Here is a 20,660-nt window from a genome sequence, read left to right on the forward strand (position 1 = left end):
ATAAGAAAACCTAAACTTTATTCTAAACTATTATGAGATTTAAGTCCAATCGTTACCTTGCCAATATTACAGTTAATCTAACTAATTCACAATAGTATGAAACTTAGGAAGTAAAACATTAGAATTATCTTAATTGAAACATTCCAATTTCTAGTTAAAACTTTTTAAATTAGCTAATTTGATACTCTAACATCTAAAAACACTTTTATATACTGACATCCATACCAACATAGAAACATAATATCTCTCTTACTATTATCTAATATCTACAATTCTAACTAAGTTTTAATACTACTCCTATTCAGAATTAAATATAAATTTAAATCCTAACTAACATTTAATGAACTATCCTATAATTACATACTATCTATTTCACAACTTACACTAACATTAAAACAAAAATCACATAACATAAATGAATTAAAACTTCTATACTATACCACTAAATTAGATTATATGACCATTAATAAGATTTGGAAGTATAAAATTTAATTCTTTAACAACATACCTATGAAACTATCTAACTCAACACCTTAATAGTAAAACAATTACTTAAACAAATCAACATTACTAATACTTAGAGTAACAAATGTTAAGAACCTTACATGCAAAATTAATAGGCAAAGACAAATAACTTAACAAGACTTAAACTTCCATAACTAAATTTAACTATTTTATTACTCAACTCTAATAAATTGTCACAAAACTAAAGTTCTAATCTTAACACTAATCCATAGTAAAATACTATTATTAAAACATAAAAGCAACTAACAATAAAAAAACATAACTAACTTACTATCTTAAAACATAGTAACCTATACTAACCCCACTAACCTAAAATCTATCACTAACTAATATTGACATACTAACTATAAACTAATTATCCTAACACTTTAAAATAAACCCACCCTCAAATCGCATGCCTAACCCACGGTACCCATCATGGGGGCCTGCCCACGCGCTGCCCAAGGCCTGCGCGTGGCAGGACCGTCCCCTGTCCATGCGTGGGGGACACGCCTCGCAGGACGACCTGCATCTCCGTGGCGGCAAGAGAAAGTGCGGGTGCTTCCCCACGTCTCCCTTCTCCAACGCACGTACCTCCGACAGGTCCGCGCATGATGTGGGGGGGAAATGGAAGTTGGTGAGTACCCATTTTCCCCCCCTTCTTCCCTTAAATATATATGCTAAAACATTAACTCTCCTGCCCTCCTGCGTGATGCGACCCAGTACTTGCTGGCAGGAGATGGATTCTTTTTTTTTTAATTACAAATTTTTTTTTTAAGGAAATCTTTTATGCAATCCGACTTGTGTCACAAGTCTTAAGGAAATTAAATGCTAAAAGTTTTATTGGTAGAAGGATGTCAACAACATTTTTCTATAGCATATTTAAATTTTGAAAATAAATGATATATATATTCTTTTAAAGATTTAATAATGGTGTTTATTTGAGATTTAAGAGAATAATACAGAGAATATTCTCTGTGACTAGAAGGATTAAAATTACTTCCATACATTTTCCAGAGAGCCTTTTTGGGCTTGGAGGTGCACTTTTTTTGAAAGCCAATTTTTGGCTAAGAGTTGGCATTTTTTGATATACATCTTTATCTCAATAATGCATTCCAACCTAATGACAACATAAATTATTATAACCAGTATCAAGTTCCAAGGTTATGCAAGGGGTATGTTGGTGTCTTACATCTCATAATTTTGATTTATTTGTTCGCTACATCACAATGTGAATCTTCCTTCTATTTGAAGTTAAGGAATATATGATCTTTAGATCAATCGTCTATATTCAACATGAAACTTGGCAATGAAGGAGTTAACCTTGTGAATCTTATCAAGGAATCATGACACTAAATTCAGAATAAAACAAAAAGGTGATGAATAATTCTTATCGAATTCAATTGTATCACTATTGTAACTTAACAATGAAAATGCTAGCTTGGTGATCACAATATAGGATTGATATTATAACATGGTAATGTTCAACATTGAATTGAAACTTCAACACATCCATTTGCCTTTTACTATTATAATTGAAACTCAAAATTTCCAATTCTAGACATTTGCTATCATTCTAATTTTTTCACAACATATGCAAAAATTGAAATCACATGAGATCGATGCAAGGGAATTTTCATAATCTTTTCTTTCCTCTATTATTCATCCTGGTTCAAGGCTCCATCGGGAAAGAACCAGTAAGAAAACCCGATATCTTTACCACTACATCAAATTCTATTACAAGTTACATGATATTACAATTCCTTGAGATTTCTTCCAGGATTCCACAAGAGAACTTTTATCAAAAGTCTACATTGCATCAAGGGGAAACATGAAAAATACAAGAAACAACATGGGGATAACATCATAAGGAGACAAGCAAAATGAACATACATTCCCACCCGGTTGCACAATAGGTCCAACAATGAACCAATATAGGGGAAAGGTGGATTTTCTTAATAGGAGAAGTCAATCACCATACCTTCACTTAGCCCTTTCGGGGCTTAAAACTCCAAGAATTTCCATTCTTTCTCAAGGCCCTTTCGAGGCTACATCCACAAGGATTTTCATTCTTTACCATATTCAAGAATTCTTAATAACAACAAGGTATGGGATGACAAGTAGGGGCCCATACACCCTACCCTTTCTCCCTCCTCCCTCCATGAGAGGAGACTCTACACTATTAAGGTCCAACTAATGCCCTTTCCCCAAGCATGGCCACTTCTTCCCTACCCAAGGGTGAGTGTTGCCAAATACATCCCCATGAAAATCTCTCAAAAACAATCAACACACCAAGAAGGCATAAGAATAACATCAAAGAAAGCAAGATTAAATCCCTCCCAATACCACCCTCAACACACAAGCAAGGAATGCATATCTACACAATGTCTTCAACATGATTCAACAAGATTTCAAGCATGGGCACACACACAAAGAACCATTCATGGAGTAAAGAACTCCTACCTTCATAAAAGAGTTATGGCAATGGTGGTTTGAGAAGAGCTTCCCTTCTTCTTTCTTCAATCTTCAAAGCTTCCTCCAAACTAGAGGATTGGGTGACCAAAAAAACTAAAGTTCCCCCAAAAAGGCCTCTAAGTATGGTCCTTAACCTCACTAGGGTTCAAGTAACACAAGATGGAGGTTGGTTTTACTAACCCAAGTAAAGGACAACCCATTTTCGAAATCAGCCTATAATAGGGTTTTTAAGAGACCCTAAGAGTCAACCTAGGAGGCTAGAGGGTTGGAAAGTACCCCCACCCATACCCTTATCCATAGGGGTGCTTAAATTTAATGTTGTTAAGCCTTTAAGGGCTCATTAGGAATAATTAAAAGTTAGTAGCATAGTAAGATCAAATTACAACCTTTAAAGAATTACAATATAAAATTAGCACAAAATTAACAAGAAATTTAACTCTGTTTCTTCCATTGGGTTATCTTGGCTGATTTCCCTGCACACTCATTGCACACATCAGTAGGTCCAAAATCACGTGCATAATGTGAATTAACATGCTAAGGGAAATTATATATAATTTAAAGCATCTACTTCTTAATAAATAGTTGTTTATCTAATTCTACTCATATTTCTAGCCTTTCGACTTGCATAACCAAATGTGTTAGCTTGCATACATTTTCTTTCATCATTATACATATTTATAAGCATTAAATGGCAAAATCAACTAACTGAAGTAAGCATCACACATCGCAAAATAGCATAACAAAGTTCAGTGTATCCAATAATGTTCTGACATGTCAGCATGAGTATCAAAAATAACAATGTATCATAGGTGCTAGGATGGGTCGGGGTGAGGCTTCACACCTAATTGTAATACAACCGTTTTTGTAACAATACTTTTGTTTAACTGAGTCTTTTTAAGAATTGGTTTCAGGAATGTTGGATAATTATTTATGAGGACTGTGACATAAGAGTGAGAAACAATCAGTAAAGAAGATCAAGGAAATTTCTTGTTCTTCAGACTTTTATGAAAGATCTTGTCATCTGGGTGCATTAAGTATCAGATTTTTCTTTATCGTTCATTTTGAATCCATCTTCAAGTAAATTGGTGAATATGATTACTTCTTTGTGGGTGAAAATATTCATTTAAAGTGATACTTGTTTTCTTTCAGAAAGTTCAGTCAAAATTGAATTTTAATTGAAGTTACATTGATGTTCCAAATCTGTGTGTTGGTACCAATTGTGATTTAGTTGAGAAGTTGAATGGTTTTTGAGCCTTAAAGTTGGTAATTTATTTGAAATATCCTTCTTTCAGTTTTTATATTTGTGCTTGTCGCATAGTGATGCACAAGTATTAGACACCTTCCTGCTTTCTGGTGATAAGTATACCCACCTTTAAATTTTGATTCATAGATCAAATCTCGTAAAGGGAGCTGGACCTATATAAAATTCAAAGGGGGAATTAACCTATGGCCCTTGGGCAAGAAGAGTTTTTATTATAATTCTTTTTGAGGAGACAAATCTGTTAATTGATATCTTGATATAAATTTTCACTCTACAAATTGTTGCTTTGAAATTATGCTCTAAAAGCAAAAGCTTACTTTTTGAAAGTTCCTCAGGCTAAAAGGTCAGGGCCTTATTTAATGTCTTGAATCCATAAAAATGGTATTCGAGCTGGTCTATGTTTTTTGAGTGGCCCACAGCAGTCAAATCTAAATGTGAAGATACTTGGGCACAACTATTTCAAACTCTAGCAAGGAAATCAGTTATTATAGAAAGTATGTTTTGAAATGATAAATATGACACTTACAATAAAAAAATGATTTCAGAAGAGATCCTACCACACTTACTACTAAAACTATAGTTTTAACTGTATTGAATTGCTCTAGGCACCCAAAGAATACTTCTCATTCTCATGAATTCTTCAACAAATTTACATAGACATTATTATTGATTGAATAGTAGGTTGAGACTTTGAGAAGCCAGAGTAGATGCTTATGGAGAGAGAAAATCTTAATTGATCCCTTGAATTTCACAACAATTATGTACATCATATTTTTGTTGGGCAAGTAGTGTGTTTGTTAATATTGTTGAGGGCTAGGTAGTTGAATGATGGTTGCTGACAGTTGCCACTCACACCCTCTCGACACATCTATATATGTTCATGTATTTGTCTCCGAGTTATGTTATGGTTGTTGGGATGAAATAGAAATAATGCTGGTATGGTTCTGATACATTGTAAAAGAATTGATGAGAATAATGGAAATGCAGTTATGATTCTCTACATTATATCTGTTCTGTTACATTTACTTGCATTCTCGCATGTATTAAACTTTACTCTATAGGGCAAACATTTTCTGCCGTTGCCTATAAGAATCTGGGCATGAAGGTAGGGTGTTATGTGGCGAGAGTAAAATAATGCGCCAACCACTGGTCAATGAGGGTATAGTAGCAGTCAGGAAAACGAAGTGTGCTTTAAGAGTTGTTTGGAGGCGAAAGAGCATAAGCATTTATATCTATACAACAATATCGTAAGTACAGTACAATTCAGCAAAGCTAAATACAAAAAGTTCATGAAAGCGCAAAGTCTTTCCATGGTTCCTTATGGGAATTCAGGAAAAAGGACAAAACATATATCCAACTTAATGTCTCCAATATATATTTCACCTTACATGCACAAACTGAAAAAATAAAAGCAGCACGAAGTCTACAAGTTACCTCCTTTCTTGAGGATAAGTGTTTATATCTTTACAACAATTTTCTAAGTACAATTCAGCAAAGCTAAATACAAAAAGTTCATGAAAGCGCAAATTCTTTAATGAGTCCTTATGTGAATTCAGGAACAAGAACGAAACATACATGCAACTCAATGTCTCCAATATATATATAAGTTACCTCCTTTCTTGAGCATTTCACACTAGCTTCAAACTTGATAAGCAACTCAAAGTTTGTAAGATCAAATCTGAAACCAAACTTATAACTGTGAACGCAATCAGCAGCTCGAAGTCTGCAAGATTGAATTCAAATCCATCTTGAACGAAAACACAAACCTCACAATCAATTCCAGAAAATGTTGTTACATAACAACTGGAATTGGCATTAAGTCTCAAAACAACTTGCCTTTTTTATTCAAAGCAATTTGAGTTACATCTAAGCCAAAAGTCATAGAGCGCTCAACAAACCGACAAAGGTTTATTGCCTTGCTAGTGTTGAGTAACATGGACTGTTTTCTACAAATGTACTAACATTGCCAATTTGATTGACTTCTTCCAAAATGCAGATTTGAAGACTCATAAATATGAGATGAGGAGACATGTCTCTATAGTTAATCATCTTTAGTTAATATATATAAATAACCATATGTATAATTCATCTTTAAGCATATATATAATATGTTATTATATTATATAATAGTATATAATATATATATATATATATATAAAATATATTAGATTACATATATAATATATATTATATATTTATCTTAAAGATGATTTACCATCAACAAGGTATCTCATGATAAAATCAATCCGACAGAAGTACAACTTGAACAACAAGGTCATGTCCCCGTAGAGACATTACTTTATGTGGCCAAAGGCCATGTAGGGTCATGTCCCTATTTGATCATCGTCGGTGTATAAGCAAATACAATTAGTTTTCTTCTCAATCGACAATCATGCGGTGGTAAAACAATTACATCTAGGAACCCGATAACATAATAGTCTCTTCTGATTATAAGAGCCCTATTAGTTAAGGAAAGTCACACACACACACACACACATATATAATTCTTATAATATAAGACATAAAACAATGTTCATATAAATCATGAATACAAATACTCAATGTAACGAGTATATCACTTCGACTAATGCTATACTTAAACACTCCCTCTTAGCAAGGGAGAAGCGACAATTTTTTTTATGAGATATTAGTACAAGGATATCTATACACAACATATTATTTGATTTTAACACTTTGAAATAGTGACTTGTCAAATAACTACAATCACAATGCTATGAACACTATCATAACATATATTATGATCTCTAATTGTCAGAAACAATATCTAGAGTAATCATAATGCTTTAGTTATCAATGACTTCCAGCGTATCCGAAACAAAATTCTCATAATAATAGGCCTATCATTTGCAAGATCGTCACCTTACAAAGATTACCTTTTGTCTATTCGTTATCATGGTGTCTAACAAAATTCGGCCCAAAGAACCATGATAACAGGTCTACCATTTATAAGATCGTCATCTTATAATGGTTACCTTCTGTTTATATATGTTAGTGAAAGATCATCACCTTTCATTACATATCATATGTGAAATAGTAACCACCATGAACCTAGTTAAAGGGTGGTACAAAGGGTTTTCACCTCATACTTCTCTCTCATAGAGGAGAGCACATTATAAATAATTTCTCTTTGAACTTCTCCTCATAGAGAAGATATCATCCACAAAGGTGCATCTCAAAATTTCTCCCTCTGAACGTCGATCTTGGGAAGTCAGGTCCTCTAGTTACTTCCTCAGAAGCTCTCTTTACCCAAGGATGCCTGTCGAACTCATCACTCCCTCATGATATACGTAGGAGTAGGCCCATCAACATCATGCAGTCACCCACATGTATTTCTAGACTCCCTCTATGTATCAATCTTCTAAAATCCTGCATTGTGTTTGTGTAATGTCCCCTTTTTTAGCATTCATAGCATGATGTTGTCATTAGCCTATTTTCCCACGGTCCCGTAGGCTAACCAAGACATTAAAGGGGCTTAGAGGCCATTTGGCCTAGATAGTTTCAGTTGCAAGTCTTTCTGAGGGGTTTTGAGGCAACTTTGGGCATACTTACTATTTATAGTAAGTCATCTTGGGCATGGGTGGACATTCAGTGGCAGCGGTATGCCAATGGTAATTGTCTAAAATTGGCAAGAAGACTTGTTTACTATTGATAAGATTTGTTATGCATTGATAAAGCTATTTTATAAAGTTAAATTTAAATATTTAACTTTATTAATGCATAGACTATAGTTTGTGGGAAATATTTAAATTAAAAGAGTCCCCTTTTATTTTATAACACATTGGAGACATAAGTTACATAAAGGGAGTTATGTTTTATCCCACATTGAGGAAACGAAGGATGAAGCTCTTGTGAGAACACTATAAAAGAAATGGAAGAGCTTCTTTTATGCATGGTTGAAAATATCAAAGAAATTGGGAAATTTGCTGGAGATTATGTCTCAATAGTTTGGAGGACGAAATCCCTTCAAGCTGGAAATCTTGATGCCATTGAAAGATATGGTCTTGAGATTCAACATAGTAGTAGTTCGAAAAAGCGGAACCGAAAAAAGCGGGCTGAAAAAGCGGATATGAAAAAGTAGTCCGAAAAAAGCGGAACCGAAAAAGCGGGTACGAAAAAGTAGTCCGAAAAAGCAGAACCGAAAAAGCAGGCCGGAAAAGCAGTTTTGAAAAAAACAAAGCAAAAGAGGCAGCATTGAAGGAAATTATTACAGCCATCTACAACCAGGTTCTTTTGTTAGTATTGCTTTTTAGGGTGTTATAAGTTTTTCAGCTGTAAGTGTGCATTATATCAGCATTATTATTGTGTAATCCATATAAATGCCAAAGTCTTGGCCATATTTCATGAGCATTGTAATTTTCATTGCAATTAAGAAGATAATAGTTGCTGGTCTCATTTAAGCAATTTAATATCATTATTTATCAGCTAGTTAGTTTGCATACCAACTGTTTGTAAAAATGCCAGTTGGCTGTAGGTGTTCATTTCTCATGCTTAGATCATATATATGCACTGAATATTGTCAAAATTAGTAGCACACTCATGTTAGGTCATTGTGTAGTCCATTGTAGTCTTCTAGCACAAGATTCTCATTGATGCAAATTGAAGAAAAAGTCATTTGAAGCTAGCTGAAATACTATATCTGTCATACGTCCCTTGCATGTGAATTGTTTGATGAAATTCTTTGAGCTTTCATCAGCATGTTTGAGGCAGATTTGAGGAGGGTCATTACAGTTTGATTCTTAATGTAGAAGAATCTCATAATCTCAATCATCAAAGATGTTTGCTTCAAGAGCCTCAATTTATTTATCTTGATCATTAAGGTTTTTGGAGCTACTATTATTAGATTGAGCGTGCACAATATTAGATAGCATATGTAAAGTACCAACTTTCTTTTCCTGTAAGAACATCCTCAGACATAAAGGAAAAGATCAAGGCAAATAATTCTTATAGAATTACAAATAAGAGAGACACTACAAATTAGATAAATGCAAAAGCCTCAGTTTAAAGAATACTTATTTGCACATGAAGATTTAGAAATTGCCTTCTTACATTAGTTGAGAATAGAACATCTCCCTTGTAATGAAGGTTCAAGTGGGAATGGAATATTGACTATTATTCCCCCCACAATGTAAAATTCTCACTCATTCTTTATATTGTTTTGTATCAAATATGATAAATTCTTTCTAAGTTCTAACTTTTGCTTTTTATCCATTGAAAATCAAAACATTTACTTAGCTTAATAGTAGAAGCGAACACAAATTTTTCTACAATACGCCAATATCTTGATTGAGTATGATTGTGTCACTTGAATGACTCTATAACTCATACGTCAAGTATCATTTATCGTAGATGGTTTAAATGAAGTCACCACTTTCATATGATGTACACAAGGGGTAGGCCCATTAAGATCACATATTTACACGAATTATAGTCCTCTTGACTGTTACAATTTATCGATCATTGAAGATTCTATGACAACATGGTTTACTCCCTTTGAATCAATATGATCGAGATCACCGAAGATTGACTGAATCATATCCTCTATTTGCTCCCTCTCTTTCAAGGTTGCCTAAAATGTCAGTCTCCCTCTTCCTGCAATAACAATCTCGAAGGAAAATATCAAGGCACATAGCTCTTGGTTGTATGCATACAAATAAGAAAGAGAGACTACAATAATACTCAAGGATAATAAATAGTTTCGTATAATTATATAAGATCATTCAATAAAATATAGATAAATATCTTATATGCTTTTAACATATATACTCCATCTCCAGTATATATATTTTAATCTATATTTTAAACATATTATTTGATTATCAAATAACTGACAATGAGTATGAAATTCTTATTCAAATAATGTGTAATGACCCTTACTATAAAGGCCACTGAAACCCTCAAACTGGACTTAGGAATTTTGTCAAACAGTTGGCATGTAACCGAATAAGGCTGCAATATTACTAATTGTTGTACAACAAAACCTCAATATATGATGCCAATAATGTATGAACAACAATTCCAGATTATAACACTACCAATCTAAGAGATAGATGACAATATGAAACTCAAATATGAAGTCCAATGCAATTCTGATTTTATGATAGCAAATAGAACTGATTACAATGAGAGACAACTATGCACTTCTAATACATCAAGCTCTTGACAATGCAATGTTATGACATGAACAATAACCTAGTTCAGATTTGGAATGCAAAGGACGAAACTTTTACAACAGTTATTAATGACTGGAAATAACTATTTATGCAATGACGGTGCTGACTGGTCTAATCCATAACATGCAATATTTTGGCAATCAAAACTTCAGTTTGTGCACCTGAAATAGCTCCAATTTTGCCGGATATGAATGCTGAATTAATGCCACACGAAGACCTCACAATCTGCCCCAAACCGACTCACAAAATTGCTGCTGCTGCCCAACTGACAGGGCCGTACAGGTACGGCCTGGTACAGCTGCTAGATAAAAATATTGCAGCGTTTTTTGTCACTCCAAAAGCAATAAATCTGGGCGCCTAGGGTTGCTGAATAACCCCCTAAAATATGAAATTCATCCGTCAAGCCAATTAGGAGTTATGAGCAAAAACGTGGGTCCAAACCCTCGACTGGCAGTCTGAAAATAATGCACAACTGTGTCTTCAAACCCTGTTAATCAATCCACAAATGCTAGGGCACAACTGAAACCCTTATTCCAACCAAAGTAAACCCTTATAACTGAATCTCAATGAAGTCCAAATGAGATGGCTGAATTACCAACTCCTCAAATGCAACAATTCAGGTGATATTTCACACCCTCAAAGTCGCCAATCCAAGGGAGTGATTCGTTCCCAAAGATCAAATAATAATTTGCAGACCCAAGAGACTACAAATTTGCTCCACAATGGAAGAAGTAGAAGAAATCTCAAATCCAAGCATGTCCAAAATGAGAGGCCCAACCCTCTATTTATTCACTTTTCTAAGAAGTTGCTAGAACTTCTAAAAACATCCTTTATAAAATCTCATTATAATGCACTTTTTTTAGAACTTCTAGAAACATCCTTTATAAAATCTCATTATAATGCACTTTTTATAATAAAGTAATTTTATAAAATAAAAAGTGCAACTCAACTTAAAATTATAACATGTAGGCCCCAATAACACATAATAATAAAATATAACCTCTTAACACTTCTTCAAGAGCAAGATATGACCATCTGATCCGCAGAATTGACTCTCTCTCCACACCATTTGCCTACGAGAGTCTGGAATAGGCAAAATCCATGATCAATGTCATGTCGAACTAAAGAGGGGACATTACATAATGAATAAGGAAGTATTACAAACATAGTTATTTACATAACCGAATAATATATTAGTTATCATAATGATAATAGAATTTACATAATATTTTCTCTATCCTCAATATAATATAATTATTGTTCTACAATTCATGCAATTATATAATTAAGATAAGCACATGTATAATTCAAAATATTCAAAATTATATTAATTTATCATTTATATAAAATTAAAAATTAAAGTTAATCATACCAAATATAGCTCTTATTTGATAGGTGGGTCCCGCATACCTGCATGGATGATATTAGGCGAAGGAGGGCCTTTTCCCTCTGTGGATGCCATTAGGTCTTTTCTCTTTGGAAATCGAGGGTTTATTTCTTTCTTATACTATTCACCAACTTATGAATTTTTCCGACTCATGGATGATTGATCTCACGTGAGACTATATTTCTTATCCCGACGAGGGACTTGTAACCATTCAAGAACATTTTGTAGACTTTTATTATTATCGTTTACCTTCACACAGGACATCTCAATGAGACGATACCCATCAAGGTACTCACGTCTCTCTTCAGCACCACTGCCTTTGATATATTCTCATAATATTGCTACTCACCGCTGTCAAATATGCGATATAGCTCAACGTATGATTGCCAACATATAACACTGACTTTGTATCGTTTCTTAACCATTTATTTATCTGCCTCCCATCGTTGTCTATCTTCCTTAGTGGGTTATATACAGATGGATTAATATTTGCTCGGTTTGAACTCAAACTTTAATCGCTATATGTGCCGTAAGAAACTCATACCATGCTCTATGTATGTCCTTTGTTGCTGAATCATCGAGGATTCCTTTCACAACCAAATACAAACTTCTTTTCTTATGTTCATTGTTTACCCATATGGCATCAACATTTTTTTTGGGTACTTTCAATGCTCTTAATACACCCGACACACACACACACACACACACACATATATATATATTTTAATCTTGAAGGAAATAAAATAGAGGGAGTGTCTACATAAAATGACATTTTCAATCCTTGTAGAAGATTTCAAATGACGAGGTAAGCATGGGGGATCTCACTTCAAAAAATCAATCATTCCAACTCAATTCTACAGGAATAACTCAACATTTGAGCATCGATCTTCTCCTGGTGGACGTGAACCTGCATATTGTTCCTAATAAAATGGTCATCACGATATTCTCTTTGCTAGGACGACGCCTTTCTTTGCTCCGAATATATAATGCCAATTACAGAATCAACGTGCGGCTGTCTTGTTCAACCAGTATGTATGGGCATTGGAGAATCCTTTCATTCTGCGTGTGTTCCTCTTGACTAGCATTCCAACACTAAGTGTGAATTTCAATGGGTGATTATGATTTTGATTTATTTTATGTTGTTGTGAAACGTTGTTCCTGAAGTGCTTGTTCACTGATGCAAAGGTGGAATTATGCTAGCCGGTGCGACGCCTTTCACTCCTTTATCTAGACAGTTGACTTCAAGGAATTTCTTGATCGTGGTTGTTGATATCTTAACATGTAATTCCCATTCCTTTAGTCCTCCTTCCGATTGTTGGCTTGCATAGTAAGTTGCTGTTCTAGTTTGGGGCTATGCCTCACCCCTACTACGATAGTAATTAAGACTGTTGCGGCAGAGGCCATATGCGACTATGGTTCCCTAGTATTGTTGTATTTTCCATGCTAACTTCCTCCTGTTTCTATTTGCAGAGTCTAGATTTTTCCTTAAAAAAATCATTCACTTCCGTCCTCAACATCTTAGTTTTATAAGATACTATTCATCTCATATGTCCTTCCCCTTTATTGTGCAAGTTACTTCTAGTTCAATCTTCTTATCTACATTTGCAATCTGGCTTTGATACCATGTTGAGTAATATGGATCATTTTCTGCAAATGTATTAACATTGCCAATTTGGTTGATGTCTTCCAAATGCAGATTTGAAGACTCATAAATATGAGAGGAGACGACATGTCTCATGAAGAGACTTGTCTCTATGGTTAATCATCATTAGTTAATATATATAAATAACCATATGTATAACTAATCTTTAAGCATATTTATAATATGTTATTATATATAATATATAATATATATTATATATATAAGATATTTATATTAAAGATGATTTACCATCAACAAGGTATCTCATGATAAAATCAATCTGACAGAAGCTACAACCTGAACAACAAGGTCATGTCCCCGTAGAGACATGACTCTACGTGGCCAAAGGCCACGGAGGGTCGTGTCCCTACTTGATCATCGTCGGTGTATAAGCAAATACAATTAGTTTGCTTCTCAATCGACAATCATGTGGTGGTAAAACAATCACATTCAGGAACCCGATAACATAGTCTCTTCTGATTATAAGAGCCCGATTAGTTAAGTCATGTCATTTATAAATAAATAGACACACACACACACACACACATATATAATTCTTATAATATAAGACATAAAACAATGTCCATATAAATCATGAATACAAATACTCAAATGTAACGAGTATATCACTTAAGCTGATGCTATACTTCAACAGCTAGGAGTCTAATTAACTATGACGGTTTCCAACTTTCCACAAATAACTATGACTGTTTCCAACTTTCCACAACTAACTATGAATTATTCCAAATTGCAGTCCTAATGTAACTTCACTTGCAATTTGTTTATACGTAATTACAAGTTACAACTTTGCAAGTGATTGGATCACCTGCAATTACAATATTTGACATTACGTGTAATTTGTCAAAATGAAATTACAAGTACATAACTGAAACTATTCTAAGTGTCTGGAGCCATGACTTTATCTACATCTTTCTTTGTTAGTTTTCTGCTGCTTGGTGGAATGAGTCAGAACAAGAGCTTGCATTCTTGAAGATCTTTGTGTCTTTGTGGATGAATTCCAATCTTAGTTCTTTACAAGGTTGTGGTAAGAACTCATCATTCAGGGGAAGCTCTTTCTTCAAGTCTAAGGTAGGAAATTCAAAATGCGAGAATATCATTATAGATCATTGATATCTCTTCCTTGAAAGCATTTTATTGCCCACTATGAAACAATGAACCCTTTGTCATTCACTGTCATCAATGTTCAAAACACTGTGAAACACCTTTATCTTTTGATGATATGGAGTGTTCGTTATTCTTTCATGGATTGCTGTTGGTTATCATTGTCTCTTGCATGCCTAGAAGGATCCATTTTTGGGCACATGTTTTCTCGTTTCAGCATCATCAAAAGAGGGATCCATGTCATGGATCCCTCTAGGTATCATTGTAAATAATCTCAGTCTTGAAGCATTTATGCTCTACATCATTCCTGTCACTTATCGACCTCCTTTTATGGCTCTGTCACGTTGTTATTGCTTTGTGTCATTCTCCAGTCTTGGTGTCTTCCTACAAAATAAGGCTCTTGCCCTGATTTTTTGATTTGGAAGGTCATGTGCAAACAGGGCTGACAAGAGCAGGTTGAATAAGATGCAAAAGCGGGGTCACAAGTGAATTGTGAGTCTTGGAGACTACATTGCAAGTTGGAAAAACATGAGCATTGACTTGTGAGCTTGAGAAATGAGCTCACAACTTCGTATGTACAAGGGGAAAGGGTGAACATGCACTTGTAGTTTGGTCCTAGAGACCCGATTTCAAGGGATTTGTAATGCATTTGAAGCTATATTTGGGTTCCGGGAATCATATTGCAAGTAGAATAGGACATAATGATTTTGCAAGTATAAAATATATATCACAAAGCTGCATTTTGGGTTGTGGTGAAGCCATTACAAGTACTTTGCTTTGAAGTGGAAACTTGTAATGAAGTTTTCAACACCCAAAATTTTAAATTACTTATATAATGCACAATTGAGGTCTCTCTACATGGAATGCAAGTGTTCTATTTGTGGAAGGAGGCTTGTAATGTAAGTCCTAAAACATGAAAATGCATTTGGGAGAAGAAGCATAATGCACAAAGGGATTTTGAGAGATTAGCTGCAAGTACAGTAAAAATATTGTCTTCATTTGTAACAACGACTTGCAATTAGGGTTTAATAACTGGAAATGCACCCTCAGTAAAATGATATACAGCTGTGTCTTTGGAAGACAATTTGCAGGTTTGAGAAAGAGCTGAACTCATAATTGGGTTTAGAAGACCTTGTGATATGATTTCACCTGCGGATGTAACATAAGAAGTAACATTGTATCTGAATGCTATGAATTCAAACAAAATTGCCACTTGCTGCAAATGAACTTGAAACCTTTAGTTACGCAGAATCAACATCATTTACAAACTGAGAGCTCATTGAAATCATCTTTGTCCTTAATGTTTCTTCCATCATTCTGAAAATCGAATCCAGCACTATCATTATCTATTTTCATAAGCATACCTATGACCCACTGTACTATTTACATCCGAACTTGAAGAAATTTGATGCCTTAGATTCTCACTGGTATGCTTAATACTTATATTCCTTGGACATGCTTTCAACATTTTGTCCTCTCAAATGCCACTGTTTAGCTAATGTGGTTCCAGAGATCTGCTTTCATGAATTGGTATTTTGAAAGTAACATACTAAGCAATCAGATCTTAAGAACCGAGCTGTGAGTTTTGTTTTGCAGTATAATGCAAAAACAAACTTTGTGAAATGGATTCAGCATCCCAAAATGCAACCATATGGCCTCAGAGAATGTGGTTCAAGTATAGCAAAAAACTCACCTCCAAAGGAAGTAAAACGAGTTTACAAATATAGAATACCAAAATCTTAGTTTTCTTAAGCCTTCAAACACATAAAAGAAAAAAAACCAATAAAACATACACATGAGCTGAGAAGAATGAGACATGGGCTTAAAACACCAAAATTGCAGGGAGAAACACTTAAAAACTTATTTAAAGTGTTGAAGTATGCCAAATGTGGCCTGTGGATGACTCCTGATGCTGAAATGAGGAAACATGTGCCCTAAAACACTAAAAACAACCATGAAAACTCATGAAAAATGAAAGGTACACTAAAACACTTAAAACAACCATGAAAACTCATGAAAAATGCACAGAAAGTGCGAACTGTTAATGTTTTGGACCAGAATAGCATCACATGCAATAAACAGAAACTCAAAAAAATCTACAAACAGATGACACGATTATGTACCCTGGGAAAACCCTCGTACTTGAGGGAAAAACCCAGTCACACCCAAAATATATCCTTTATTCAGATCTCAAAACAAATGCAATAGTTCTTGCTTATGATTGATGTCTTCAACACGATCAATCAAGAAGACTTTTTTATTCTCACATTTTGCAATTGACCATGAATGTCAGATAAACACTAGATACAAGAATCTCTTCATTTCTTCATAAAAGAACAGACTTCCAAAAATACATATAGACAAACAGACATGCATTGAACACACTGAAAGAAGCCAAGAGCTCAGAACTTAAAAAAATCTCTGTCCAGATCTTCTGATCCGATAATCAGCTCAAATTTCTTCATACGACATGAATAATAAATAAGCCAGATTTCATTTTTTGTAAAATAACCAAGGAGACCTCTTGGAAGCTGAAGTGTCTCTCAATGAAGACTACTCGCATGCCATTATGGAACAACACAATACCACAAATATGAAACTGATGCTCCAAAAATAAACCGACAGTGACAAGGCTCAATGATAACCAAGAGTCGACACTAGCAAGGCAAGGACCGACGAAACTCATAATAAAAATGAACCTTTCATTAAGCAACATAACTCTTCGAGCATAACTTAGATGATATCAGTGCCATGTCAGTTTTCATAGATGCTAAGAATAAACTCCTTTGAATGCAAGAAGACAACATGAGAGAACAAAAAAACATCGAACAACTGTATCTTAGGAAGAGTGGAAGCTAGGAACTTTCACCAATTTGAGCCCAGCTTGAAGTAAAACAGAACCATTACAAAGAATATGAAGGAGTTGAACCAAGACCAAAACAGAAGCAAAGCTGCAGTCCATCATTACTAATAGTAATGTCTTTCAAAGAAGATCTTGGCAGTAATCAGAGGTATAATTCTCTCGCAGCCACATAAGCTTCAACATGAACCAGGGCGCACTTCTAGAAAAATGTGGAATAACTCTACAAAAGTGAGTACCAAATGACAGATTCGAGCTCGAAGGCCTGGAAGGATCTCAATTTGGTTATTAAACGAAAACCTTGATAATAAATATGAACTCAGTGAAAAGCGGGTCTAGAATGACAAATGGCAAGCTTCAAGTTGTGAAAAACGCATACAACCTTCTGTTCCGGGTTTCAAAACCCTTGATTCATATCCTTCTTCCGCTGAACATAGCCCTTAAAACACAAAGAATACATCCATCGAGTTTTAAGTGGCAAATTACAAGTCATAAAATGGGTTTTGCTCACATTTACAAGTGCAAAATATAAAGCTTTGCATTTCAGTCTGTATATGATGATTTACAAGTTTACATTATAAAGAAAAAGGACTTAGAGTGTATTTCGGGCTTTTGAGAGCCTATTACAAGTTTACAATTGTATATGGAAAACTTGCATTTAATAATTTCAAAGCTGAATTGCTATTTAATGACTTGAAAATATGCCTTGAAGACAGGGAATTTGGAAAGACATTGCAATTTAAAAATAAAATAAAATTTTGACTTGTATTTCGGGTTTTGGAAGCCAACTTACAAGTCTTAAACGAAACATAACATTTACTTGCAATGACCATAAAAAGACTTGTGTTCACTTAAAAGGACCAACTCAACATCAAAACAAAACGAAAGCAGAAAAAAATGAAGTCAAAATTGGGTCTTAAGAAGGCTATTGTGCAAGCTTGCAACTTGTAATAATGATCACTTGCAATTATAGGCCAGAGATCCAACATAGAAGACAAACTTGCCATGCAGCCTTTTACACCCAAAATTGAAAGAAAAGCCAACTTTTAGACACTGAAACCTGACAGTAATAGAGAGGAAGGACTGGATTTGTCAATGGATTCCTAGGATATGGAGAAACACCTCAAAAAATGTGTCTACAGCCTTAAACATTAAAATTTCAGTAGGTTATCCCTATTTTTACAAGTGAGAAATTAGGGACAACAATAAGAATGGCATTACTATTGACTACAATCATGACTCTAAACAAAGTTTTGTACGGGTACTAACATATAGACAAAAGTACGTAAAAACTGAAAATTTAAAAGATGTTCACTTTACCACACAAGGATCAACCCAACCAAGATTTATGTCTGATGCCAAAAAACTAGAACTGGATGTTGATTGTACCAAAGACTGATAACAGTGCAAAAACTTAAATCAAGCATGGTATATATTAAGATTTGAAACAGTGATGATGAAAACTGATGTGTGACCCAGGTAATAACAATTCCAGAATCATACTTTTGACAGCTGATATATTATTGTGTAGGTGATCAGGTTGGACCAACATCTTGTGGCTTTTTTCTTCATTTTGTAGAGCCACCTTTTCTTACCTACTGTTGATCATGGCTTTTGCCTGGCGCAAAAAAGTATGTGATCAATTGCATATTTTTTGCTTTCCAATGCCTCCTTCAAGCTTTTGATAGAAAAAATTCAGAGGTGATTAAGCAGATTGCTCTGAAAGACGGGAAGCTCAGGACAATAAACTTCTTAGAAATCAACTTCTTTCATCATTAAGAGTTTTTTCATTTTTTTGATCAAAGGACCTGGGTTGTTCGTTTCTGTATGCCAGTTTTGTAGATGATTATTGCTTTTTAGTCTAGAGGGAGTGATGGCATTGTTTTGTTCTGAGATGGGTTGGAATTTCCATATCTCTGTTTCAGCAACTTAATATCATCATTTTGATTTAATGTTTTAGGATAAACATTGATATTTATTACATACATTATCAAAGGTGGTTTCTTCTCTTTGTTGTTCTTCTGCAATCGACTAATTAACATTATACATTACAGTAGGACAAAGAAGATTTTGGAAGCAGTTGTTGAAAGATGGGACCAACAAGTTACAATATTGGATGAAATTATTCCAAACAAATGGAAGGTAAAATTCATGTATTCTAAGGTTTTGCAGTTTTGCTAATTAACAAAGCTCCAACTTTAATGTCTTCATATTATACTGAGCTGTTGTTGCCATGCTTACTTTTAACCAATTTAGCACATTGGTCATGTGCATTGTTGTCTCTGTGAATTTTATTGAAATGTCTGTTTTAATAGTTATAGTTTCAATGGGCAATAGTTCATCTCTTTAAAGACATGCAATGAATGATAGTTTTTAGTTTTTGGATTTAACTGGATTTTATTTTTTGCATCAACATTCTGAATTACACTTGGTGACCCATAATTAGGATAAGGAGGCAATAAGGAAATGAGTAATGAATTTCACATGCCATTCCTGTGTACCCCTTGGTTGATTAGAAATGCATTATACGTAATACTGAGAGAAAGAAAAAATAATTGTCTCTGAATTTTTTTTGTAATTGAAGTTTTTCTTTTCCAATCTTCTCTCTTCTTGATTTCCCGGCTGGGCCTTTTGCATTTCCGGAAATGGCTTGGAGTAGTCCATTGCAAATGGGTCAAATCATATTCTAAAAAATTTGACATACTTAGCTTTCTGTTGTTTACAGATCCAAGTCAATGTAGGAAGCATGTATCCATGTGCTCCTAAGTTGTGTTTTTGATAAATTTTGCAAAATTTTATAATGTTCACGTAATAATTGTAGCTTTATGCAGATTTTTAATGTTGTACATAGGCAATGCTGGTTGCTACTTTACTTGGTTGTAGTGCTGGCATACTTCACAAATCTTAGATAATGATTAAAATAAACATTGAGTTGTACCTTATTATCATTGTATTCTCAAATACATCTGTTGCTATCTCTTTGCCCATTGGTGTGTCTAGCCTGGCATAGTATTAGTGCCACCGAGAAATGACAGTCAAGTGTGCAATTCAAGCCAGTAGTCTTTACAGGTTTACATGCCTTTGACATGAAGAAATATGTATGCAATGAAGACTGCAGGAAAGTTCTCAGATGCTTTGTTGAAGATGACTTTTGTCAACGGGTTACTGATAATCTGTTTTAAAACTGCCAACTAGTGGTAGACAAGTTCAAAAGACTA

At 34.3% G+C, this 20,660-nt stretch overlaps 1 protein-coding gene across 2 annotated transcripts in view; it reads left to right on the forward strand.

Moving 5' to 3' along the window:
* LOC149532917 (antitermination NusB domain-containing protein) overlaps positions 1-20,660 on the forward strand; it is an 89,402-nt gene that overhangs the window by 34,444 nt on the left and 34,298 nt on the right. The window contains exon 5 of one of the 2 annotated variants that reach the window (XM_089803785.1): positions 19,497-19,584. In XM_089803785.1, coding sequence (XP_089659911.1) covers positions 19,497-19,584 — 88 coding nt within the window. The remainder of the gene's footprint in view (positions 1-19,496; positions 19,585-20,660) is intronic. The other variant, XM_089803784.1, reaches the window with a different exon arrangement.

Source organism: Cupressus sempervirens, chromosome 10 (genome assembly GCF_028749045.1).
Source record: "Cupressus sempervirens isolate cs-2001-9-10 chromosome 10, ASM2874904v1, whole genome shotgun sequence".
Taxonomy (NCBI): domain Eukaryota; kingdom Viridiplantae; phylum Streptophyta; class Pinopsida; order Cupressales; family Cupressaceae; genus Cupressus; species Cupressus sempervirens.